Source organism: Solea solea, chromosome 15 (assembly GCF_958295425.1).
Source record: "Solea solea chromosome 15, fSolSol10.1, whole genome shotgun sequence".
Lineage (NCBI taxonomy): Eukaryota > Metazoa > Chordata > Actinopteri > Pleuronectiformes > Soleidae > Solea > Solea solea.
This window is the reverse complement of record NC_081148.1, coordinates 16238659-16266007: the sequence shown is the minus strand read 5'-3', so window position 1 is coordinate 16266007 and position 27349 is coordinate 16238659. Positions and strand designations below refer to the sequence as shown.

At 38.4% G+C, this 27349-nt stretch overlaps 2 protein-coding genes across 7 annotated transcripts in view; one reads left to right on the top strand and one right to left on the bottom strand.

Annotated features, from left to right (window-relative positions):
* LOC131473599 (lutropin-choriogonadotropic hormone receptor-like) overlaps positions 1-11029 on the top strand; it is a 112850-nt gene extending 101821 nt beyond the window's left edge. For all 4 annotated transcript variants that reach the window (XM_058650893.1, XM_058650891.1, XM_058650892.1 and 1 more), the window contains 9 exons: positions 2450-2524; positions 2767-2841; positions 4091-4165; positions 4958-5035; positions 5239-5307; positions 5697-5771; positions 7808-7996; positions 8091-8138; positions 8466-11029. In XM_058650893.1, coding sequence (XP_058506876.1) covers positions 2450-2524; positions 2767-2841; positions 4091-4165; positions 4958-5035; positions 5239-5307; positions 5697-5771; positions 7808-7996; positions 8091-8138; positions 8466-9624 — 1843 coding nt within the window. In that variant the 3' untranslated portion in view covers positions 9625-11029. The remainder of the gene's footprint in view (positions 1-2449; positions 2525-2766; positions 2842-4090; positions 4166-4957; positions 5036-5238; positions 5308-5696; positions 5772-7807; positions 7997-8090; positions 8139-8465) is intronic.
* A 254-nt stretch (positions 11030-11283) lies between these two features.
* Positions 11284-16065, bottom strand: gtf2a1l (general transcription factor IIA, 1-like). 3 transcript variants are annotated; one of them, XM_058650894.1, is made up of 9 exons: positions 15968-16065; positions 15460-15561; positions 15181-15304; positions 15037-15086; positions 14561-14654; positions 13959-14464; positions 12051-12278; positions 11875-11964; positions 11284-11773 (listed from the first exon to the last, which is right to left on the bottom strand). In XM_058650894.1, exons 1-9 carry the CDS (start codon positions 15989-15991, stop codon positions 11666-11668), a joined length of 1326 nt encoding a protein of 441 aa, XP_058506877.1. In that variant the 5' UTR covers positions 15992-16065; the 3' UTR covers positions 11284-11665. The 3 variants fall into 3 exon arrangements, 2 of the variants coding, with proteins under 2 accessions (XP_058506877.1, XP_058506878.1); XM_058650895.1 differs by having other exon boundaries at positions 15184-15304; XR_009242198.1 differs by having other exon boundaries at positions 11683-11773; positions 11875-11948.
* Positions 16066-27349: the final 11284 nt, after the last annotated feature.

Here is a 27349-nt window from a genome sequence, read left to right as displayed (position 1 = left end):
ACTCTAATGACAGCACTGCACTTTATTCTCTGTTTCCAGCCCAGTGAAAGGGTTACCACCTACATAAAAACTAGACAGGCTTCAAATTATAATTGTCTCCTAACTAGCATGTGTCAGTAAAAAAAAATGTAAATGTTCCTTTATTTTATTCAAATCAGGTCAACACATTACAGCTATGTACATCTGAATACAGTAGATTCAAATATATTATATAACCTTTTAGCTGATTGATGAGTTATACTACATATTCAGTCCTAAACTTGTTTAATGTCACAGACAGTTTAAAAAGCACATATGAAATATTTTGGCTCTTCAAGCTTTATATTTACATGACACTGAAAGAAAAGAAGAAAAAATCACTGTGTCATTCAATTATTCAATCATCGCTTTATCCTCCACATTGTTCAACTAAAACTGCTTTTTAAAAAACAAAAAAATACATGGAAACATGAGAGGCTGAATGAAATTCCACCAAATTTAATTATTCAATTACACAAACCCAGATAACGTGATTAGGAGTTGAGTTATTGGAGTAGAGTTGGACTCATGCTGGCGTGGATGCTCTGTGCATGTGCCACAGTTCCCAATGTCGGTACCCAATCAGGATTTAGCTCTACACATGTGCAGCTACTTTCTGTCCAAACAATGCAATATGATGGATAAAGTTGGAATATCAGTTCAAGTGTTCAGTCTTACAGGAATACTTCACAGATTTGCATTTAGCATTGTATTACTAGAATAGGAGTAGTATTTTTGAAAAATTGTGCTTCCCAACCTCAGTTTCCCCTGAGTCGAGAAATAACTTCATTCGTTTTTTGTTAGGTGCCCACCAGTGACACTTGGTCCGAGGCTTGAAATTGCAACGCTAATTCCGCACTTTTTAGACCCACTCGTAGGGGGACGGGACCTCATTCCCAGAATGTAAATAGTGTCCACCGACAATTATGCTAACAGGACCAAGTGTCACTGGTGGGCACGTAACAAAGAAAAGAATGAAGATATTTCTAAACTCAGGGGAAACTGAGTTTGGGAAGCACAATTTTTCAAAAATATTTATTATTCTAGTAAAACAAAGCTAAATTCAAATCTTTGAAGTATTCCTTTAACCTTCAAGTCTCCAGCAAAAAGGTCATTCTTGCACAAGTCAAGCAAGTAACAAGTGAAGTCGTATGAAGGTGAAGTTGATTTCCCACATATTCCACATTTACATGAAAAACTTTTCTTTTTTTTTTTTGCCATGACGAGATTCATCTCGAAATTAATTTTGACCTGCTGAAACTCTTTTCTTGACTGGAAGTGGTAAAATATCACTCTCTTTAGTGACTTTATCGACCACGTCTGAGGCTGACTGTCCAAATTCAGTGGCAGCTTCTGTGGAGCGCTCGTCTCCACATGTGGAGTTTAAAGTGGGCATTTCGAGGTCAATGTCATCATGGTAAAACTATAGGTATTCTTCTTTTACCACAGCTGTTGTAAGTAAGAGTAACCACACTTTCACAGAAAAGAATCGGGTTTCTGGTAGAGATCGGGTAGTGACACCACCAGCCCAGTTATAAACCCGGCTTAAACCAATGAATTTCCCACTCATGCTCGTATAGTGGGATAAGGACAGTAATCGACCTACAACCTTTGCCGTTCCTCAGCTACAATACAAATGAGGTTGAAAGTGGTTTGCCCAGAGCAACGGAGTCAAGGTAATGACTCCGAGATGTTTGCGTGGTTTCTCATCTTCTTCCTGAGAATCATGTGAAAAAGCTTTTCATGAGCTGTAAGTGGTAATTATGTCACAAGACGTTAGCGCAATCAGGGGAGGGGGCGTAAAAGAAAAAAACTATATAAGCGTTGAGCTACAGATGGAGTCATTTAATTGTTTTTTCAGTTTGAAATGGAAGCAGAATGGCATTAACCCTAGAGTGCTGGCTGATTACAGCAGAGTGTGAGAGTGAAACAGTGATTACGGGGAAGATGGAGAGCCGAGAACCGAGAACCGAGAGGAGAAGTCGGCCGTCAGAAAACAAAGTGTTCAAGGACGAGTCAAGAACTCTTGTTGACTTTGTTTTTCTCTGAAAGTCTTTGTTTAGTCCTCCTTTCAAAACATCTCCACTTAGTCTTCATGGCCCAGATGCATCTGTGATGTATGCTTGGAGCTTTTCCAAACGTGAGGTGAAGTGTGTGTGTGCATGTAGTGATCCTACAGGTATGATTTGTTGATGGTGGTATTTTAATATCTCCCTAATGGCTTGAATCCCTGTATCAATCACCTCTGTCCCATTTCTCTAAGAAAGCGCCTTAAAAACTAAGTGTGGAAATAAATCTGTAAGCACTCGCATTGTTCCGGATATTTCTTGCACTGGAAATTCTTATTTGCCTGAGGATCTGAGACATTTCAAGAGTAATTTGTTCGTCTGTTGTTGACTAATGTTGAGCCTTTTTCTCTCTGTTACCACAGTGAGATTTCCCAGAGTGTCTACATCACAAAGATACGGAGACATGCCTTCCTCTCCCTCCACAGCCTGACACAAGTGTGAGCGACTCTTACCTTCCACCAGACACCGCATTATTCTAACGTGATGTAAACAGTTATTCATTTTAACAGCTGCCGTGTTCTGCATTGCATTTAGGTTCCACCGGATTAGTCTCTTCATTACAATGCAGCATATTTAATCCTCGACTTTCTGTGTCGCTGATGAACGCACAAGTTTGTTTGTTGACAGCGACTGACAACAGTTTTAATGGCTGACATTTTCCTCCTCTTTCTCGCTGTAGGTCAGTGCAGAACATCAAGAGTCTGACGACGATTGAAATGGGGGCCTTCACTGATCTGCCTATGCTGCAACATCTGTAAGTTGTTCTTCAGTTAAACCCCTTATCTGATATTAATTAATTAGTCTTAAGTCAAATCTCAGTTGAAACAGAAGATGCTGAAGATCCCGTCAGAAGAGGCGTCAGTATTTGTACGTGTTGTATTCGTATCTGTGACACAGCGTTTAGAGGCGAGCATGATAAATGGATGAAGTGAATATGGAAAACAACATTTTACCTGATAACACAGCGTCACGTAAACCTGCTGACATCAGCTCAAAGATTCACAGAGCTCCTAGCGTCAAAGCGGAAACCAGGGCTGTAACTCTGTGTACTATAAAGCCTTACATCATTGTCGATGAAACCTTTAATGTTTGTTGTCATTTCTTTGCAAATGACATTAGACAGTAGGTGTGAGGAGAACAAAAAAATGGACAAGATGGTGGCAGTGGTGAGGCATTGAACTGTTGCCCCCTGCACCTCACTCATCTGACCTCCTGTCTGTTTCCCAAACTGAAATTCCACTTACATTGTCGTGCTGAAGGAGGTTCAAGATGTGACCTTCTTTCATGAAGGGATAGCAGAGTCCAAGTCCAATTGCTGTTCCGATTCTTGGGTATTGAGAAACAGTCTAAGTTGAAACATAATGCAAAGAACAAACATGATTCCTGGACGACGACAGAAAGTTTTAAAACTACCCTCATAGTCATTTTCGAGTTAGAGTTGAGGTTAGCTACGTATGTTTGGCACATCTAGTTCCTGAGACGGCTATAAATGCTGTCCCTATGCCTTGTGATTTGGCATCACTACACAAATAAAATTGAATTGAATTGATAATGTTCAAATACATAAGAGTTACGAGTTAGAGCAAGGTTGTGAAATGCATTGGTTTCTAAACAATACAACAATGTGAGACTTTGATACACAAGGGCGTTCACCAGGCTGGAACACTCAAATTGAAAAAGAGAAAAAAAATGCATTGTGGGTATTGTAGGAGCCAGCATTTTGAAGCTGGAACTAAATGTCAAGATGTCTCAGCCTCAGCTCCATTATTAGAACATGCTTATGTCATTTTTGGCCACAAGTCGTTGTCACTCACAAAACTCTCACGATCATCTGGTGATATTTTTTTTTCCTTCCACCATTTATTAAGCAAACAGTCAAGGGGGTGTGACACGATGAGATTAAGCTCATTTAACTTGGAATATTTTCCCAGAGCTGGTTCCTTAAATGTCTCTCCCCAGCTGAGATTTATGATCATCTCTCTCTGCTGTGCTCATCTTCACAGGAGCATCTCCAACACGGGGTTGATAAACTTCCCAGACTTCACTTCTATCTTTTCCTTGGCATTGAATGTTGTTATGTAAGTAATCTTTTTTAAATTGTGTGGGTTTTTTAAGTTACAGTGTGTAAGATTTGCATGTTTATCTTTACCTTCTCTTTCAAATGTATTTAGGAAAACCCTTTAGTTGTCATTAAAAATTAAAATGTATTTTGTCCATTAAAAACACGACATTACATCTCCTGGTGAAAATTTAAACAAAAAACAATACATCCAGTAATTACAGTACAGTATATACAGTAATTATTGTACGTTCTGTTTTTGTCAAATGGAAATCCATCCAGGCCGAACTGTCCAGGTTGTAACCCGCCTATCGCCCTATGTCAGTTGAGATTGAGACCCCCCCCCCCGTGACCCTCCTGTGGAAATCCATTCATCTTCTACCGCTTTATTCTTCACATGGGGGTCGCAGGAGACGCTGATGCCAATCCCAGTTGACATAGGACAAAAGGTGGGGTAACACCCTGGACCAATCCCCAAATCTGCATGTTTTTGGACTGTGGGAGGAAACCAGAGAAACACAGGGAAATCATTGCACCTTAATATTACACACTGAACCTTTAACCTCTGCACATTCTTCCTGTTTCCAACTTGTAAACAGACACCAAAGTTTTTCATTCTGAGCCCTTTTTTACTTTTATTTATAAAATGTCACGATGCCACCAACCCTGCTGCAAACACTCTAACTGGGTCACAGTTCATCAAACTCTTCCTTTTCCTTTCTTTTTGTATGTATATACACCATTTTGTCTAACGGATTGTTTTAGCCACACCAGCTGAGTGAACGCCACACTTTATCTCTTCTGTGTGCAGAGAAATGGTAGACAACATGGGGATTGACTTCATTCCTGCCCATTCTTTCCAGGGTATCACAGAGGAGTATGTTGACCTGTGAGTACAGAAGCCAAATTATTTTCTTCTTCTTCTTCTTTTGCTACAAGATTATCAGAGGAGCAGGAGCAACACTTTGTCACCACTGTTTTTTTTTTATGTGTTTTTAAAATTCTTATGTAATTGAATGTTCAGTTCTCTTGACCTTGGTGATAGAAGCTTTTAACAACACACTAAAATTAAGAACATTGTGTCCTTGGCAGGAACCTGGTTAGAAACGGCTTCAAGGAAATAAAATCACATGCCTTCAATGGAACCAAGCTTGGCACATTGTAAGCATTTTTGATTATCAACACCTTTCCCTTCATACATGACCAAACAAACAGTCTACCGTTGATACTTGTTGTTCAGGTTTAGGGCTTTTCTTTTTCTAATCATAAAAAAAAAAAACTGAGTGTACCAGTAAACAAACATTTTGTAAGACTAAACATAGATTGGATGCCCTCTTGTTTTCTTGCCCTGCACTGCTGACTGTTGATGGGGACGAGATATGTCCAGGCGCTGCACGTCTAAAAATGATGTCTTCCTCTGTGTCAAACTGAGAAAACTTAAAGCTCATAAAAGTGATTATTGTGATCATTGTGAAAAAACACTTGCAGTACATCACACATGAACTGCAAAATCTTGTGTTACAGTTGTGTCTTGTATTTGTATTTTGTAGAGTGTTGAGAGAAAACAGGCATCTCAGTCAGATTGAAGACGACGCTTTTGAGGGAGCCACGGGTCCCAGCTTTCTGTAAGTAACAGACAAAGACTGTTGTTTGACACAAATCAGTCAGTGTCATTTAAATCAGCCATAGTCAGTTTATTTTAAAATGAATAGAGCGCCACTTGAGTAACTGAGTAAATGTGGTTGTTTGTAGTGACACTGTTCATTTCATTGTTTTACCTAAACTAACTAAAATGGAGGATTTAGCGGCTAAGAATCACATGTTTGGTGAGAAGAAAGCAGAGCCAACCGTACAGTGACTGAACAGAGACACAACTACAAAGAACTAATTATGAACATGTTATCAAATCATCTTAAAAAGGGCATTGATGCTACAATGTTGTGTTTCTGCTGCCCCCAAGTGGCCAAACGAGCAGCATAATGAAGTTACAATGCCACATAACATTGTGCATTCAAAATTTTACTCGAAACAACTAAAAGTAGGCAATTTCAAAATGATCTTCTCCATTTTTAGATTTTTTTATTCCATTTTTAGATTTTTTTATTCCATTTCTGCCTCGAATGCTGATACAGGTTAGAAAGATGACAGGAAATCAGAGTTAATGTGCTGTGTGTTCGTTCATTATGCAAATGTAGGATTATGCGAGGTTAAATAAGACAGAGGACAAACCCTAAGCCCCCCATCTTTTGTTGCTTCAATCAACAGCATTGTGGGGATCATATTTGAACCGGGTTAGTGAAGCAAGAATATTCATAACAGTGTTTATCATTTTTATTCTATAAACATGAGGGCAGCGACAGCCTGTCTGTGTAAACAACCAACAACGCAGCAAGGACTGCAGAATACTGATAAGTGCACAGTCAGAGGAGCATGCCGCTCACAAGGTCTCTGATTGCAAGCTGCCCCATTTTGTAGATATGAAATGTTCCTATCATCCTAATTATGAATAAGTGTTTGTGGTTATATCACTAACATGAAGGAAAAGGTTTCCTTGTACGTGTGTGGCGTCCAGTGGGGCTCCTCAGGGTTATGTGAGGTTACACGTCTTTGGTGAAAAATTGCTGTTGATTCTTGGTCATTTTTTTACATAATGCTTCTCATTTTCATCTGAATCACATATTTAATATAATTACTGTGTGTGATATTTGTGCAGATCCGTGAGAAACGAAGATGTTTTCTTCAGTCTGTCAGGACAATGTTTAATCCAAAATTGGTATTTGACACATTTTGGCTTTAAGAAATATTGCACCTCCTGCGATTTGAAAATTGCAGTAGGTCACTTTGCGATTTCGATAAAACTTTGATTAATTGTTCAGTCCCAGTTAAAGTTGGGTTTTCTTTACTCATTACCACTGAATTTGCCCTTTATATTTATATCAGGAGGTGGGTCAGCTCTACGGTAGCTGCTATTCTGGTCTACCTTTTTTTTTTTTTCCCATAGCCCACAATTGTCAAACTAAACATCTTTTTGTGTTTTGATACTGAATGAAAACCAGAAATGGGAGTAAGTCACACATATGTAAGTCTTTACCTTCAAGAATCAAGCAAGTTTACAAATGAAGACGTTTGAAAATAAATGATTTCACAGATACTCCAAATTTAAATGTGCTAAAATAAAAGAAAGTCATTCTGCAATGCTAGATTTTAAATAATTGTTAATACAAATACAGCTGAGCTACATAATACTTGACCTGCATTCACTAAAATATTAAGTGTCTCTTTAAAGTGTACAATTGCTGTAGGCCGTGTTGATAATTGTTCAGCCCAAGTGTAATTGTTATCTCCGTTCTGTGATGAAGAGTTCTTGCTGCAAATGTGCATCGCTTTGGAAAAACATCAGGATTTACTCAGTGTCTTAATGAATTTTAAAACACTGTGAATTAAGGCTTGGCTGCCACGGTCACTGGAACTCAAACACCTTTGGGAGATTCTGCAGATCAGCATTTCTCACCATTACTGACAAAACTTTATCTTCCTCCACGAGAGTTTAAATTACACAAAAACAATCCAAGACAAGATAGACCAATGTCTCATAAAAGCATGACTCTTTAAAGAAGGTTACTAATCTCTGAAATGTCTGCCGTCTGCTTGTGTGATACAGGGATGTTTCCTACACAGCTCTGAGTTCCCTCCCAGCTAAAGGGTTGAGTCATGTGAGGTCCCTGAAAGCCACCTCTGCCTTCGCTCTGAAGAGCCTCCCTCCCATGGAGAACCTGGCCGAACTGCAGGAGGCTGAGCTCACGTACCCGAGCCACTGCTGTGCCTTCCAGACTTGGCGTGAGAAGGAAAGGTAACCCTTGCTCACATGAACGCAGGTGAGACGATCGATTGTTTGTAATAAACAGCGTTTTTTATTGATATGTGTTTTTTTTAATTCGGATTAGCGCCTCAAAGAACTCGACAACCGCGTGTGACTTCATCAAATCACAAATGTAAGTTTCATCACGAGGGATTCTTTAGGGACTTCACTAATTTCACTTTACTCTGCTTCCCCATTCTTAATGCTTGATTCAGGAGTTCAATTTTCGAAATATATATACACATTGAATGATTGATCCCTTTAGCTCATGATTTCAGTAAGAAACATTTTATTCACTCACACACACTCTCACACACACACGCGCACACGCACCAAGACAAAAATTAAATGTTTGCCTCTCCTCACCTTAAACACTTTTCAAACTGTCCATTGAAGCAATTTGCCTTGCTCAATTGCGCTGGGATATTAATGGTAACCTTAACATCTGTGTATACTCCAGGGAGTCCACAATTGATGTCGTGGATCTTATGGATGACATCAACTTTGAGTATCCAGACCTGCAGCTTGAATGCTTTAACAACCCGATCATCAAGTGCACCCCAAAGCCAGACGCTTTCAACCCCTGTGAAGACCTGCTGGGGTTTACCATCCTGCGCTGTCTCACCTGGATCATTACCATTTGCGCAGTGTTAGGTAACCTGGCCGTCCTGACTATGTTGCTAATTAGCCACCACAAGCTCACCGTCTCCAGATTTCTCATGTGTAACCTGGCTTTCGCCGACCTGTGCATGGGGCTCTACCTGATGCTCATCGCCTTTATGGATCTCTACTCCCATCAGCAGTACTACAACCACGCCACAGACTGGCAGACGGGGCCCGGCTGTGGCATCGCGGGGTTTTTAACCGTGTTTGCCAGTGAGCTGTCAGTGTATACACTAACCGTAATTAGTGTTGAACGCTGGCACACCATCACCAACGCCATGCATGTCAACAAGAGGCTGCGTATGCGCCATGTTATGGCCATTATGGGGGCAGGTTGGGGTTTGTCTCTGCTGGTTGGCATTCTCCCACTGGTGGGCGTCAGCAGCTACAGCAAAGTGAGCATCTGTCTGCCCATGGACATCGACACGCTGGCCTCGCAGGTGTATGTGGTGGCTATGCTCATGCTCAACGTTGTGGCCTTCATTATCGTCTGCTACTGTTACATATGCATATATTTAAGTGTCCATAATCCCGAACACTCAACTCGTCACGGAGACACAAAGATCGCCAAACGCATGGCTGTGCTCATTTTCACCGACTTTGTGTGCATGGCGCCGATCTCCTTCTTCGCCATCTCTGCGGCCCTGCGTATGCCCCTCATCACCGTGTCTCACTCCAAGATCCTCCTTATCCTCTTTTATCCCATTAACTCCCTGTGCAACCCTTTCCTTTACACAATCTTCACACGGGCTTTCAGTAAGGACGTGTGTCTGCTCCTGAGTCGCTGCAGCCGCTGCCACGCCGGCGCGGATTTCTACAGGTCACAGACCGTGGCGTCACACCTCACCAGTAACCAGAAGATGACATCCTCCAGAAAACCTCGCTCCCCTAGTGTTTACGCTTATCACATTAAGATGAAAGGATGCTTTCTAAAGAAGGGAACCACATCAACATAGAGAATTCTATTTAATTGCATTATAATAAAGCATTTTATTTATAAGCACCTTTTGACACTTAAGGGCACTTTACAAAACAAACAATAGAGAGTAGGCTGTGGGTTTTGAGTCTGGATTTAAAGAGGGGAAGAGAGTCAGAGTTGTGGATGTCTGGTGGGAGTGAATTCCAGAGAAGGAGAGCAGAGCGGCTGAAAGCTCTGAGGCGGGCAGAGGGTACAGTGAGGTGGATGAAGGAGGAGGAGGATCTGAGGAAGCGGGAGGAGGTGGTGATGTGGCGAAGGTCGGAGAGATATGGAGGTGTGAGGTTGTGGATGGCCTTGAAGCCATGCAGGAGGATTTTAAATGAATTCTGAGATTGACCGGGAGCCAGTGGAGTTGTTGTAAGATGGGGGTGATGTGGTGGAATGAGGGGGTTCTGGTGATGATGTGGGCCGCTGAATGCTGGACCAGTTGAAGTTTATGGAGGGATTTGTGAGGGAGACCAGAGAGGAGATTGTTACAGTAGTCAATGGGGGAAGTTACGATGCTGTAAACAAGGACTGTCTGGGCGGTAAGGGAAGGGCGGAGTCGATTAACATTGTGAAAATGGAAATATGCAGACCGGGTAATGCTATTGATGTGGGATTGGAATGATAGTGTGCTGTCGAGGATGACACCCAGACTCTTAACATGAGGGAAGGGGGATGGTGAGGGAACAACTGTCAACTTTAGATAATGTGGATTTGGTGCCAATAAAGAGGATTTCTCTTTTATCACTGTTTAATTTGAGGAAATTTGAGGTGAACCAGGATTTTATTTCAGATAAGCAGTTGGTGAGTGAGAGGGGTAGGAGTGTGGAATTTGGTGAGCTGGATAAACAGAGCTTGGTGTCATCCACGAAGCAGTGGAAATGGATATTTCATTTGTGGAAGATATTGCCAAAGGGAAGGAGGTAGATGATAAAGAGGAGGGTGCCCCAGGACTGACCCCTGGGGTATTGACAGGGGAAGGACTGGGATCTGAATGATTTCAGCTGTATGACCCGAGTCAAGCAGTTAGGTGGAACAGGAATGGGAAAGAAAAGTGGGCCATTTTTGTTTCCCATTCTAACACCTATGATGTGTAAAGATGTATGAAATGGTACTTGAGCAAGAAGTGGAAATCATTTCTATTCTTTTCCTTTCAGAGCTTGAGACTTTAAGTTTCATTGCAATGACGTCAACGTGATCAAATGTACAATGTGTTGTGGTTTGTTTTTTACAAAATAGATTTCTTACTGTGTTATCTATTTTATCTTTGTACTCAGGAGACTCAGAATGTGGACGTGACAGTTGAAACCAGTGCCTGGTTTATGATAAATGTTACTAGCATTTAAGATGTCCTGATTTCTAGAATTGAGATTATTGATTAAAACAATAAGTATGTACCATACTGTGTTTGTCAATTTATTTTTTTAACCATTCAAACTAATTAATATGCGTGCGTTTTTAATGCTAAAACAATTATTGTTTAATTTCTTGATTCAGATGTCAAATTACAGTTAGTTACTTGCATTTCTGAACAGAAACATTTGTTTTAGAAGTTGAATGTTGGGCTCGTTTCATTTCCACACGCACGCACGCACGCACGCACGCACACACGGGTATATTTACCCTAAGAAGTGAAACTCGACTCCACCACCGCAGTAAAGTTCAGTGTATTCAATTTGTGATTTAAGTTAAACAAAACAAACAGAATCCAACAGCACTAGGTACATTTACAGCAACATTGTCATCAAGAGACGAAAACAATTGCTCCTCCAATAATAATAACTAATATACATAAAACATAAACTCCTGTTTGTCTCAGCAAATTGGATTTACAAACAACAATGTGAGTAATCAGTGGCAGGATTGCTCTAATATTTTCATAACTAGTCCAAAAAAAACAACAACAACAAAAAGCATCTGTGATTGTGCACAGTGGCGATCCAAATTATACCACCAAGAGGTTGAAATTCAATATAATTGTTTTTGCTTGTTCAACATGATTATCAGATCCGTTTGGGGAAACTAAAAGCTCATTACCACTCAGCTTCCCCAACAGCTTTAGAGAACACATAGTCCCTGCCTGCATAGCACATCACTCCGTCTTTCAGATGAAACTTCCAGCGGTTTTTACTGCGGTGAATCTGCAATAGACAAAATATATTTTTAATAAAAGAACAGTCAGTGTTAAGCACATGCAGGAGGTAAATATAGGCCAGCAGAGAGCTGTTATGTTCCTTCTTACTTTGTCGTACTGGCAAACGATGACATTGTCGGTGTCAAACAGATCTGGGATGTCCTGCTCGATCACATCGTCACCTGAATTCAAAGGATCCTCATAAAACAGAGAGTGGCATTAAGTGAAACAGAGCATACAGAGATATACTTTTAAAAAAACACATCAAAAAACCCCTCTCTCACCTCTTCCTCTACAGGTTTATCTGCTCCCTCACTGTCACTGCTGGAGATGCTGTTGCCATCACTGCTTCCATCGCCGTCCTGCAGAACCTTAATGGCTTCTGCATTGATCATACCCAGAAAGTCATTTTCCTCCAGTGGAACGACATCTTCCTCCTCCATGTCAGAGTTGTCAGCGGCACCGTCCAGCTGTACGATGTCAGACAGTTCACTGTAGCTGTAGTCCAGGTCCTGCTTAACAGGAATTACAAGAAGTAACATCAGCATTTAGGCTGTTTTTTTTTTAAACTTGAGTGAGAACTAAATTCTGTGGTTCAAGTACAATTGCACACATGAATTAGCTGCAGTTGTCAGCACCACCTTAGGGCCAATTGTATGCATTTTACACGCTTTTTATCCTTTGTTTTTTGGCTTAAATACATTGTGTACAAGCACTCGTACAGTTAAGTGAAAAAAATATGTCAATGAAACTGTAATTTTTTGCCTTCCATTAAAGCATAATACCTGCATTTTATTATATCTGGCTGCAGTGTTGTACAGTAACAAAGTACAAATACTTTGTTACTGTACATATGTGTGTGCTTGTTATTTATATTTCTAGCAACTCTTACTTTTACTTCACTACACTTCCTCTAACTATCTTTGTTACTCATTACTACCAAATAAAACCAGAAGAAGAATAGTTGGCAGTGGTGTGTGTATATGTATATGTATATATGTAGTTTTGCCATTCACATGCTGCAACATAGGGTTAGTGTCTTGCTCAAGGACACGTATAGACTAGCAGGGCCAGGAATTGAACCCACAGCCTTCCAGATGAAAGACAACTTGCCCTACCACTGACCCAGCATGGCTCAACATTACTCCTCACTTTAATACTTCTAAAACTTAAGTACATTTTATAATCAGATACTTAAGTACAGTAAGTGTCAAATACTTTAAGACTTTTAATTATTATAAAAAAAAGTGACTTCAACTTATACCAAAGTCATTTTCTGGTCAGATACTTGTACGTTTACCCAAGTTTCCCTTTTTGGTATTTTATACAAGACTGTCTGGGTGTCCACATAGGACTTTGCCTTGGAATTGATCATTTTTACTACTCTCCACCAGATGGCATCATGTTGGCCATATTTGGCATAAGAGAAAAAAAAAAACATGCTATTTCCACTAGATGGCACTGTGACAAGTGTTGCTGCTAATCATTGACATCCCAGGCTGTAATAATTCACACACAAAAAAGGTAATACCATTTAAAATGATTGTTTTTTTTGTTTGTTCTGTGAAACAAACGTGAATGGTAATTAACTTAATCCCCTTTTATTTCAGATATATTAGAACAGCAACAATGTAAAAAAAAATAAGATGGCATCATGACAAAAACCTGGCATTTAAAAGGCTGAATCTTAAAAAATGAATTAGTATTTATATCAATAATTAAGTCACATGTAAGTGGAAATAATTCAGCTCAATGAAAGTAGAGTATAATTTTATAATTATTTTTTTATAGCTTGCTTTTCAAAAAGTACAATTTTTTTGTGTGACTAAAATGAGACGCGGCCCTAAGGGTTTGTGAGTCTGAGTTCATTTTGAGGATTTCACACTAATAAGAAAAAACTTAGTTAGTAAGAACATTTGAAACAAAAATGAGTGGTGATTAACTTCATCACCTTTATTTCAGATATATTAAAAGGGGCACTAGAACAATTTAATATTGAGCTAAGGAAGAAAATGTTATGGTAGAAAAACAATTACTCATTAGAACTGGTCAAAGTCAATAATGATGGATCCTACACTTTTCACAAAGCAACTGAATCTTTATCCAAATGTTATTAGTATTTGCTTTGAAAAGAAATACTTTATCATCAGGTAAGTGAGTGATCTTGACTCAGCATGTGCTTGATTCCTCACCCTTTGTGCCTTCTCTCTCTCCTCCTCAATCACCTCTTTGAGGATGTCATCAATGTCTTTGGTCTTCAGCAGTGCGGTCTGTGGCAGGGCCTTCTCCTCTGTGCTGAGCTGGAAGTCTAACACCTGACTGCAGGGTGAGGGCGAGGCAGTGGAACTGAAGTTCACAGGTTCAGGTTGAGCACTCAGGTTATTTTCTCCCGTCGTGGCTTCAGACGGTGGAGAGTGGACCTCCTGAAGATGTGAGGAGTCAGCAGCAGGGACTTGCTGCTGCTGCTGCTGCTGCTGCTGCTGCTGCTGCTTGATCTCTTTACTGGAGGGTGTTTCAGGCAGTGGCAGCTGTGGGATACAGGCAGCTGAAACAGGCTCCACCTGCTGAGGATGAACGGTACTTGAAGGGACTGCAGCTGATGGCAGGGCAGGAGCTTTCTGTGTGGGGTGGGACACAGGTTGCTGACCCACTGGGGCCTGAGTAACCACAACAGGAACATTGACCTTGTAGAGTTGACCTCGGGGGGTGAGAGAAGAATGAAATGTTACTTCTATAATTTAGTCCAGGCTCAAATTAAAAAGAAAGTCCCAGAGCAGGTAAAGTCATTTCATACCAGAGGCTGTTTGTAGAGTGACTCCTGCTGGGATCTGCACAGGGTAAGCTAAGCCAGCAGGGAGAGAAAAAGTAGCAACGGTCTCGGAGGTGTTCTGCAATTAAAACATTATGTGGAAAGAAGTTAAGCATTTACCACGAGCCCTTGGATGTACGGTTCCAGAAGAGGTTAAACGTGTTGCAATAGTGGACTGGAGCCAGGTACTGGGCTGGCTGAATTCTCTTATTTTAAATTTCCAGAAGATGTTTTGCAAGAAGTGCACATTTAAATGTTGAATTTTAAATTTCAGACACCAGATTATAGGACTGACATCTTACCAGAAAGCAAAACTTTTGTGTTTTTGTTATTTAGAATAATCCCGACCGCATGAAATAATACAGTGGACACAATTCATGCCAATACGACCCATATTAATACAGCTATTATTTGCTTGTAGTGTGTGAGAGTGATGTGCTGTAAACCCCGATGACACTCGCCTTGACTGGGAACCTGTGGATATTCTGACTTGCAGGGATCACAAGTGAGGCTAAGAGCAGAAAACGACAACAGCAAAGGTGACACACACACTGATCACTTAACTTACATTAGATTGTAGTGTATATCTACGTTTACATTACTACCACCTGGTTCTGGTTCAGTCAGGCCGTAGTTGTCGGGGAGCTGGAGGACAAAGTTGGAGGAGTTGATGTTGTTCTTCCTGAAGTCTTCCATTGCTTTAGACTGCATCATCTTTGACTCCCAAAGCTGCAGAGCAGAACACACAGCAGTCGGTCTGCCGACGTTCTCACTGATGTTTCTAACTTTGCTATATCTGACAAAGTCAGTAAAAGGTCTGCACTACATTTATATTTAAGAATGAAGCAGGGTTGTGTAAAGTAAAAAAAAAACAAAAAACTCACATGTCTTAAATCATCCAGGACTCGGTCTTCTAGCCCTTCTTCTAAGAAGAGCTCCCTCATACTCTCAATCACATCATGAATTATGGACAGGTAGAGTTTGGCCTGTGGTTGGTTTTCAAGAAAAAAAATCTAAGTGAGAAGCTGTTGTGCTGCTTGTGAAGTTGATGTGATTCCTCAAAGCCAGCCTGCGTTTTTCATGTAAGACGCCTTTTATGTGTTCACAACGGTTGTAAAACACAAGACTCAAGTGCATCAATGCGGAGGATCTTTTCTAAACACGTCCAAGTCGCGCTTCATTTGCTCAGATATTAGTACTTGTGTTACTTCTCAAACTGCATTTCAACCAATTAAACTTGGAAAAAATACAAAACTATTCTCCTGAAAAAGCCAAACCCAGATCTCAGATGTTACTGATAGATTTAGCCACTAGGCTCAGAATAAATAACCTTCATTAGAGGAGGAAGCACTCAATCATTATTAGGTTAAAACAAAAGGCAGCACAGCTTACCACGGGGCCTGTGTTTGACAGCATGATTCAGGACAGAACTATCTGGACTCCCATCAGTGTGAGGACATAACACACAAAGTGAATCATTCTGGTTGTTATTCCTGCAGTGTCTTGATGAACAGCACTCGCACAGGTGACAGTCATCAAGCTCCTCAGACAGGTGTGGGTGGAGTTGGGGCATTCAATGTTTTTGGACGGGGAGAAAAGCAGCACTCATTCTCCTTATTATGTATCAACAGTGTGGATACACCTGCAGGGCCACTTTACATCCACGCATGATACCGATAGGCTACCACAAACTTGAGTATATACCGATATTAGTCCAACAGTCATTGTAGATTGTAGATTTGTGCTGAGTCATTTCAAAGACATAATTCTCCAACTGTGCAACAGCTATTGTTCTCCCAAAAAGAAGAAATAAACAGCACAAACATGACTCAGCTAAAATGCTTTTGCTGATTTTTATTGACATTTTTTACAGTCTGTGCATAGTGAAGCATGTGATATACAGGATTTAATGGATTGTATCAGATTTTACATTTTTATTTGTCCAACATCCGAGCCAGTGATTTTAACCAGTATATCGATTCCCGTCCCTAGAAAACATGTTTTTTACTGATCTATACTGACACTGATTACCAATCAAATCAAACTATGACCGTATCTACACCCCGGGGAAGTTCTGCAGGTTTACAACAAAAGTGGAAAGTGTTGGGCAACAGTTTTTCGGTGCATTTCTGTAGCGTGACCCTCGCATGCAATGGAGTATAAATCAGGCTTGAAAAATGAGAAGTTGTTAGCATTTGATTGAAACCCAACCAATTTTCTGCTCCCACAAATCAAACCATTCCTGCTTCTCTTGCCTGAAGCACAAGTGGGCTTTTGGTTCATACATTGCTGCACTGAAATTATGAAGCTTTTGACAGCAAGCTAGTGTCACGGGGCCTTATTAGGTGTTGCTGCAGTCTCCTGTTCATGCTTGTCTTTAACAAAATTGTGATTCTCAGGGGCTCTCGCACTCTCTCTTTGCCTACATCCGAGTCATTCAAAAACACCACCCAAATGTAATGTTAAACATGACTTTACTATCCAACCTTAGACATACTATAGTTACCTAATCCATCAAAATGAATTTTAACAGAACCTTTCCATTCTTTCTCTTCCGCTTACTTTCAACCAAAAGCTTTTTTTCCACAGTACTGGTGCTCTCCACTTTCTGAGTCCCAGTGCACAGTGAGTAAGAAACATTTTACCCTTTTACAAAAAGCCTTGTTTTTTTGTTTGTTTTTTTAAACTCAGTTTTCTATAGATTTGTAGCAGCAGCAGGAGCCGTGACCCCTGCCTCCTCCTTCACAGGCGTCTGCTTGGCAGTGTCGGCGCTCTTTCAACACTGTAGGCTGACTCCTGTGATGAGAATGAGAGAGCCGAGGCTGAAGAGCAGCAGCATCGCACCCTCCTGTTGATACTGCAGTTGTTGAAAACATCAGGCACTTAGCGGTCACATCGCTGCAGAGCTACTCCAGACTCCGATAGAGGCTCGGCTTGAGTACAAGAGGATGCCACTTAATATAAAAATATCGTCTTTATTACGTTGAAGCAGCCCTTTCACTGAAATGGAAGTAGTCATGGTCATATTACAGCCACAACTGCAACCACTTATAATTATTAGTTACTGTACAACTAGGCCTGAATAATTTGGGGACAATATCGAATTCATTTTTGGGGAGTTTTATGGGGGTAAACAATACATAGAAATATTCCTGTGATATTCCAGGTTGTGAATGATGATTTATAGATTTAATAGTAAAAAACCTCAAAAACCTTTTTATACCAAACCAAGCAAAGCTTCTAATGGACAAGTCCACCAAAGCAATTTGCTATGATATTATAGTATAGTGTATATACTGTATATGAAGTATGACTTTTGTCACATTTTGGACAAAATACTAACCTATGACTTTTTTGTGACTTTTTGGACGACATACTAACCTATGACTTTTTTGTGACTTTTTGGACGACATACTAACCTATGACTTTTTTGTGACTTTTTGGACGACATACTGTACTATGACTTTTTTGTCACATTTTGGACGACATACTAACCTATGACTTTTTTGACTGATTTTGGACGACATACTAACCTATGACATTTTTGACTGATTTTGGACGACATACTAACCTATGACATTTTTGCCTGATTTTGGACGACATACTAACCTATGACTTTTTTGACTGATTTTGGACGACATACTAACCTATGACATTTTTGACTGATTTTGGACCACATGCTATATTATGACTTTTTTGACTGATTTTGGACGACATGCTATACTATGACTTTTTTTGACTGATTTTGGACGACATACTAACCTATGACATTTTTGACTGATTTTGGACGACATACTAACCTATGACTTTTTTGACTGATTTTGGACGACATACTAACCTATGACATTTTTGACTGATTTTGGACGACATACTAACCTATGACTTTTTTGACTGATTTTGGACGACATACTAACCTATGACATTTTTGACTGATTTTGGACGACATACTAACCTATGACATTTTTGACTGATTTTGGACGACATACTAACCTATGACATTTTTGACTGATTTTGGACGACATACTAACCTATGACATTTTTGACTGATTTTGGACGACATACTAACCTATGACATTTTTGACTGATTTTGGACGACATGCTAACCTATGACATTTTTGACTGATTTTGGACGACATGCTATACTATGACTTTTTTGACTGATTTTGGACGACATGCTATACTATGACTTTTTTGACTGATTTTGGACGACATACTAACCTATGACATTTTTGACTGATTTTGGACGACATACTAACCTATGACTTTTTTGACTGATTTTGGACGACATACTAACCTATGACATTTTTGACTGATTTTGGACGACATACTAACCTATGACATTTTTGACTGATTTTGGACGACATGCTATACTATGACTTTTTTGACTGATTTTGGACGACATACTAACCTATGACATTTTTGCCTGATTTTGTACGACATACTAACCTATGACATTTTTGACTGATTTTGTACGACATACTAACCTATGACTTTTTTGACTGATTTTGGACGACATACTTAGCTATGACATTTTTGACTGATTTTGGACGACATACTAACCTATGACATTTTTGACTGATTTTGGACGACATACTAACCTATGACATTTTTGACTGATTTTGGACGACATGCTATACTATGACTTTTTTGTCACATTTTGGACGACATACTAACCTATGACATATTTGCCTGATTTTGGACGACATACTAACCTATGACTTTTTTGACTGATTTTGGACGACATACTAACCTATGACTTTTTTGACTGATTTTGGACGACATACTAACCTATGACTTCTTTGTCACATTTTGGACGACATACTAACCTATGACATTTTTGACTGATTTTGGACGACATACTAACCTATGACATTTTTGACTGATTTTGGACGACATGCTATACTATGACTTTTTTGACTGATTTTGGACGACATACTAACCTATGACTTTTTTGACTGATTTTGGACGACATACTAACCTATGACATTTTTGCCTGATTTTGGACGACATACTAACCTATGACATTTTTGACTGATTTTGTACGACATACTAACCTATGACTTTTTTGACTGATTTTGGACGACATACTAAGCTATGACATTTTTGACTGATTTTGGACGACATACTAACCTATGACATTTTTGACTGATTTTGGACGACATACTAACCTATGACTTCTTTGTCACATTTTGGACGACATACTAACCTATGACATTTTTGACTGATTTTGGACGACATGCTATACTATGACTTTTTTGACTGATTTTGGACGACATACTAACCTATGACATTTTTGACTGATTTTGGACGACATACTAACCTATGACATTTTTGACTGATTTTGGACGACATACTAACCTATGACTTCTTTGTCACATTTTGGACGACATACTAACCTATGACATTTTTGACTGATTTTGGACGACATGCTATACTATGACTTTTTTGACTGATTTTGGACGACATACTAACCTATGACATTTTGCCTGATTTTGGACGACATACTAACCTATGACTTTTTTGACTGATTTTGGACGACATACTAACCTATGACATTTTTGACTGATTTTGGACGACATGCTATACTATGACTTTTTTGACTGATTTTGGACGACATACTAACCTATGACTTTTTTGACTGATTTTGTACGACATACTAACCTATGACTTTTTTGACTGATTTTGGACGACATACTAACCTATGACATTTTTGACTGATTTTGTACGACATACTAACCTATGACTTTTTTGACTGATTTTGGACGACATACTAACCTATGACATTTTTGCCTGATTTTGGACGACATACTAACCTATGACTTTTTTGACTGATTTTGGACGACATACTAACCTATGACATTTTTGACTGATTTTGGAAGACATACTAACCTATGACTTCTTTGTCACATTTTGGACGACATACTAACCTATGACTTTTTTGACTGATTTTGTACGACATACTAACCTATGACTTTTTTGACTGATTTTGGACGACATACTAACCTATGACATTTTTGCCTGATTTTGGACGACATACTAACCTATGACTTTTTTGACTGATTTTGGACGACATACTAACCTATGACATTTTTGACTGATTTTGGACGACATACTAACCTATGACATTTTTGTCACATTTTGGACGACATACTAACCTATGACTTTTTTGACTGATTTTGGACGACATACTAACCTATGACATTTTTGTCACATTTTGGACGACATACTAACCTATGACTTTTTTGCCTGATTTTGGACGACATACTAACCTATGACTTCTTTGTCACATTTTAGACGACATACTAACCTATGACATTTTTGACTGATTTTGGACGACATGCTATATTATGACTTCTGTGTCACATTTTGGACGACATACTAACCTATGACTTCTTTGTCACATTTTGGACGACATACTAACCTATGACATTTTTGACTGATTTTGGACGACATGCTATATTATGACTTCTGTGTCACATTTTGGACGACATACTAACCTATGACTTTTTTGACTGATTTTGGACGACATACTAACCTATGACATTTTTGACTGATTTTGGACGACATACTAACCTATGACATTTTTGACTGATTTTGGACGACATGCTATACTATGACATTTTTGCCTGATTTTGGACGACATACTCACCTATGACATTTTTGCCTGATTTTGGACGACATACTAACCTATGACATTTTTGACTGATTTTGGACGACATACTAACCTATGACATTTTTGACTGATTTTGGACGACATACTAACCTATGACATTTTTGACTGATTTTGGACGACATACTAACCTATGACTTCTTTGTCACATTTTGGACGACATACTAACCTATGACTTTTTGACTGATTTTGGACGACATACTAACCTATGACATTTTTGACTGATTTTGGACGACATACTAACCTATGACATTTTTGACTAATTTTGGACGACATACTATACTATGACTTCTTTGTCACATTTTGGACGACATGCTAACCTATGACATTTTTGACTGATTTTGGACGACATACTAACCTATGACTTTTTTGACTGATTTTGGACGACATACTAACCTATGACATTTTTGACTGATTTTGGACGACATACTTACCTATGACATTTTTGTCACATTTTGGACGACATACTAACCTATGACTTTTTTGACTGATTTTGGACGACATACTAACCTATGACATTTTTGTCACATTTTGGACGACATACTAACCTATGACTTTTTTGCCTGATTTTGGACGACATACTAACCTATGACATTTTTGACTGATTTTGGACGACATACTAACCTATGACATTTTTGACTGATTTTGGACGACATACTAACCTATGACTTCTTTGTCACATTTTGGACGACATACTAACCTATGACTTTTTGACTGATTTTGGACGACATACTAACCTATGACATTTTTGACTGATTTTGGACGACATACTAACCTATGACATTTTTGACTGATTTTGGACGACATACTATACTATGACTTCTTTGTCACATTTTGGACGACATGCTAACCTATGACATTTTTGACTGATTTTGGACGACATACTAACCTATGACTTTTTTGACTGATTTTGGACGACATACTAACCTATGACATTTTTGACTGATTTTGGACGACATACTAACCTATGACTTCTTTGTCACATTTTGGACGACGTACTAACCTATGACTTTTTTGACTGATTTTGGACGACATACTAACCTATGACATTTTTGACTGATTTTGGACGACATACTAACCTATGACATTTTTGTCACATTTTGGACGACATACTAACCTATGACATTTTTGCCTGATTTCGGACGACATACTAACCTATGACATTTTTGACTGATTTTGGACGACATACTAACCTATGACATTTTTGTCACATTTTGGACGACATACTAACCTATGACTTTTTTGCCTGATTTTGGACCACATACTAACCTATGACTTTTTTGACTGATTTTGGACGACATACTAACATATGACATTTTTTGACTGATTTTGGACGACATACTAACCTATGACATTTTTGACTGATTTTGGACGACATACTAACCTATGACTTTTTTGACTGATTTTGGACGACATACTAAGCTATGACATTTTTGACTGATTTTGGACGACATACTAACCTATGACATTTTTGACTGATTTTGGACGACATACTAAGCTATGACATTTTTGACTGATTTTGGACGACATACTAACCTATGACATTTTTGACTGATTTTGGACGACATGCTATACTATGACTTTTTTGACTGATTTTGGACGACATACTAACCTATGACATTTTTGACTGATTTTGGACGACATACTAACCTATGACATTTTTGACTGATTTTGGACGACATACTAACCTATGACTTCTTTGTCACATTTTGGACGACATACTAACCTATGACATTTTTGACTGATTTTGGACGACATGCTATACTATGACTTTTTTGACTGATTTTGGACGACATACTAACCTATGACATTTTGCCTGATTTTGGACGACATACTAACCTATGACTTTTTTGACTGATTTTGGACGACATACTAACCTATGACATTTTTGACTGATTTTGGACGACATGCTATACTATGACTTTTTTGACTGATTTTGGACGACATACTAACCTATGACTTTTTTGACTGATTTTGTACGACATACTAACCTATGACTTTTTTGACTGATTTTGGACGACATACTAACCTATGACATTTTTGACTGATTTTGTACAACATACTAACCTATGACTTTTTTGACTGATTTTGGACGACATACTAACCTATGACATTTTTGCCTGATTTTGGACGACATACTAACCTATGACTTTTTTGACTGATTTTGGACGACATACTAACCTATGACATTTTTGACTGATTTTGGACGACATACTAACCTATGACTTCTTTGTCACATTTTGGACGACATACTAACCTATGACTTTTTTGACTGATTTTGTACGACATACTAACCTATGACTTTTTTGACTGATTTTGGACGACATACTAACCTATGACATTTTTGACTGATTTTGGACGACATACTAACCTATGACTTTTTTGACTGATTTTGGACTTCATACTAACCTATGACTTTTTTGACAGATATTGGAAGACATACTAACCTATGACATTTTTGACTGATTTTGGACGACATACTAACCTATGACTTTTTTGACTGATTTTGGACGACATACTAACCTATGACTTTTTTGACTGATTTTGGACGACATACTAACCTATGACATTTTTGACTGATTTTGGACGACATACTAACCTATGACATTTTTGACTGATTTTGGACGACATGCTATACTATGACTTTTTTGACTGATTTTGGACGACATACTAACCTATGACTTTTTTGACTGATTTTGGACGACATACTAACCTATGACATTTTTGCCTGATTTTGTACGACATACTAACCTATGACATTTTTGACTGATTTTGTACGACATACTAACCTATGACTTTTTTGACTGATTTTGGACGACATACTTAGCTATGACATTTTTGACTGATTTTGGACGACATACTAACCTATGACATTTTTGACTGATTTTGGACGACATACTAACCTATGACATTTTTGACTGATTTTGGACGACATGCTATACTATGACTTTTTTGTCACATTTTGGACGACATACTAACCTATGACATTTTTGCCTGATTTTGGACGACATACTAACCTATGACTTTTTTGCCTGATTTTGGACGACATACTAACCTATGACTTTTTTGACTGATTTTGGACGACATACTAACCTATGACTTCTTTGTCACATTTTGGACGACATACTAACCTATGACATTTTTGACTGATTTTGGACGACATACTAACCTATGACATTTTTGACTGATTTTGGACGACATGCTATACTATGACTTTTTTGACTGATTTTGGACGACATACTAACCTATGACTTTTTTGACTGATTTTGGACGACATACTAACCTATGACATTTTTGCCTGATTTTGGACGACATACTAACCTATGACATTTTTGACTGATTTTGTACGACATACTAACGTATGACTTTTTTGACTGATTTTGGACGACATACTAAGCTATGACATTTTTTACTGATTTTGGACGACATACTAACCTATGACATTTTTGACTGATTTTGGACGACATACTAACCTATGACTTCTTTGTCACATTTTGGACGACATACTAACCTATGACATTTTTGACTGATTTTGGACGACATGCTATACTATGACTTTTTTGACTGATTTTGGACGACATACTAACCTATGACATTTTTGACTGATTTTGGACGACATACTAACCTATGACATTTTTGACTGATTTTGGACGACATACTAACCTATGACTTCTTTGTCACATTTTGGACGACATACTAACCTATGACATTTTTGACTGATTTTGGACGACATGCTATACTATGACATTTTGCCTGATTTTGGACGACATACTAACCTATGACTTTTTTGACTGATTTTGGACGACATACTAACCTATGACATTTTTGACTGATTTTGGACGACATGCTATACTATGACTTTTTTGACTGATTTTGGACGACATGCTATATTATGACTTCTGTGTCACATTTTGGACGACATACTAACCTATGACTTCTTTGTCACATTTTGGACGACATACTAACCTATGACATTTTTGACTGATTTTGGACGACATGCTATATTATGACTTCTGTGTCACATTTTGGACGACATACTAACCTATGACTTTTTTGACTGATTTTGGACGACATACTAACCTATGACATTTTTGACTGATTTTGGACGACATACTAACCTATGACATTTTTGACTGATTTTGGACGACATGCTATACTATGACATTTTTGCCTGATTTTGGACGACATACTCACCTATGACATTTTTGCCTGATTTTGGACGACATACTAACCTATGACATTTTTGACTGATTTTGGACGACATACTAACCTATGACATTTTTGACTGATTTTGGACGACATACTAACCTATGACATTTTTGTCACATTTTGGACGACATACTAACCTATGACTTTTTTGCCTGATTTTGGACGACATACTAACCTATGACATTTTTGACTGATTTTGGACGACATACTAACCTATGACATTTTTGACTGATTTTGGACGACATACTAACCTATGACATTTTTGACTGATTTTGGACGACATACTAACCTATGACTTCTTTGTCACATTTTGGACGACATACTAACCTATGACTTTTTGACTGATTTTGGACGACATACTAACCTATGACATTTTTGACTGATTTTGGACGACATACTAACCTATGACATTTTTGACTGATTTTGGACGACATACTATACTATGACTTCTTTGTCACATTTTGGACGACATGCTAACCTATGACATTTTTGACTGATTTTGGACGACATACTAACCTATGACTTTTTTGACTGATTTTGGACGACATACTAACCTATGACATTTTTGACTGATTTTGTACGACATACTAACCTATGACTTTTTTGACTGATTTTGGACGACATACTAACCTATGACTTCTTTGTCACATTTTGGACGACATACTAACCTATGACTTTTTTGACTGATTTTGGACGACATACTAACCTATGACATTTTTGACTGATTTTGGACGACATACTAACCTATGACATTTTTGTCACATTTTGGACGACATACTAACCTATGACATTTTTGCCTGATTTCGGACGACATACTAACCTATGACATTTTTGACTGATTTTGGACGACATACTAACCTATGACATTTTTGTCACATTTTGGACGACATACTAACCTATGACTTTTTTGCCTGATTTTGGACCACATACTAACCTATGACTTTTTTGACTGATTTTGGACGACATACTAACATATGACATTTTTTGACTGATTTTGGACGACATACTAACCTATGACATTTTTGACTGATTTTGGACGACATACTAACCTATGACTTTTTTGACTGATTTTGGACGACATACTAACCTATGACATTTTTGACTGATTTTGGACGACATACTAAGCTATGACATTTTTGACTGATTTTGGACGACATACTAACCTATGACATTTTTGACTGATTTTGGACGACATGCTATACTATGACTTTTTTGACTGATTTTGGACGACATACTAACCTATGACATTTTTGACTGATTTTGGACGACATACTAACCTATGACATTTTTGACTGATTTTGGACGACATACTAACCTATGACTTCTTTGTCACATTTTGGACGACATACTAACCTATGACATTTTTGACTGATTTTGGACGACATGCTATACTATGACTTTTTTGACTGATTTTGGACGACATACTAACCTATGACATTTTGCCTGATTTTGGACGACATACTAACCTATGACTTTTTTGACTGATTTTGGACGACATACTAACCTATGACATTTTTGACTGATTTTGGACGACATGCTATACTATGACTTTTTTGACTGATTTTGGACGACATACTAACCTATGACTTTTTTGACTGATTTTGTACGACATACTAACCTATGACTTTTTTGACTGATTTTGGACGACATACTAACCTATGACATTTTTGCCTGATTTTGTACGACATACTAACCTATGACATTTTTGACTGATTTTGTACGACATACTAACCTATGACTTTTTTGACTGATTTTGGACGACATACTTAGCTATGACATTTTTGACTGATTTTGGACGACATACTAACCTATGACATTTTTGACTGATTTTGGACGACATACTAACCTATGACATTTTTGACTGATTTTGGACGACATGCTATACTATGACTTTT

Bases quoted from the DNA above. Each gene is read 5' to 3' on its own strand.
- gtf2a1l (XM_058650894.1), bottom strand. From the start codon at position 15,991: ATGCTGTCAAACACAGGCCCCGTG. The intron at 15,305-15,459 runs GTGAGTTTTTTG...TCTGCTCTGCAG, and splicing joins TCCTGGATGATTTAAGACAT to CTTTGGGAGTCAAAGATGAT. The intron at 11,965-12,050 runs GTGAGAGAGGGG...CTGTTTTATGAG, and splicing joins ATAAACCTGTAGAGGAAGAG to GATCCTTTGAATTCAGGTGA.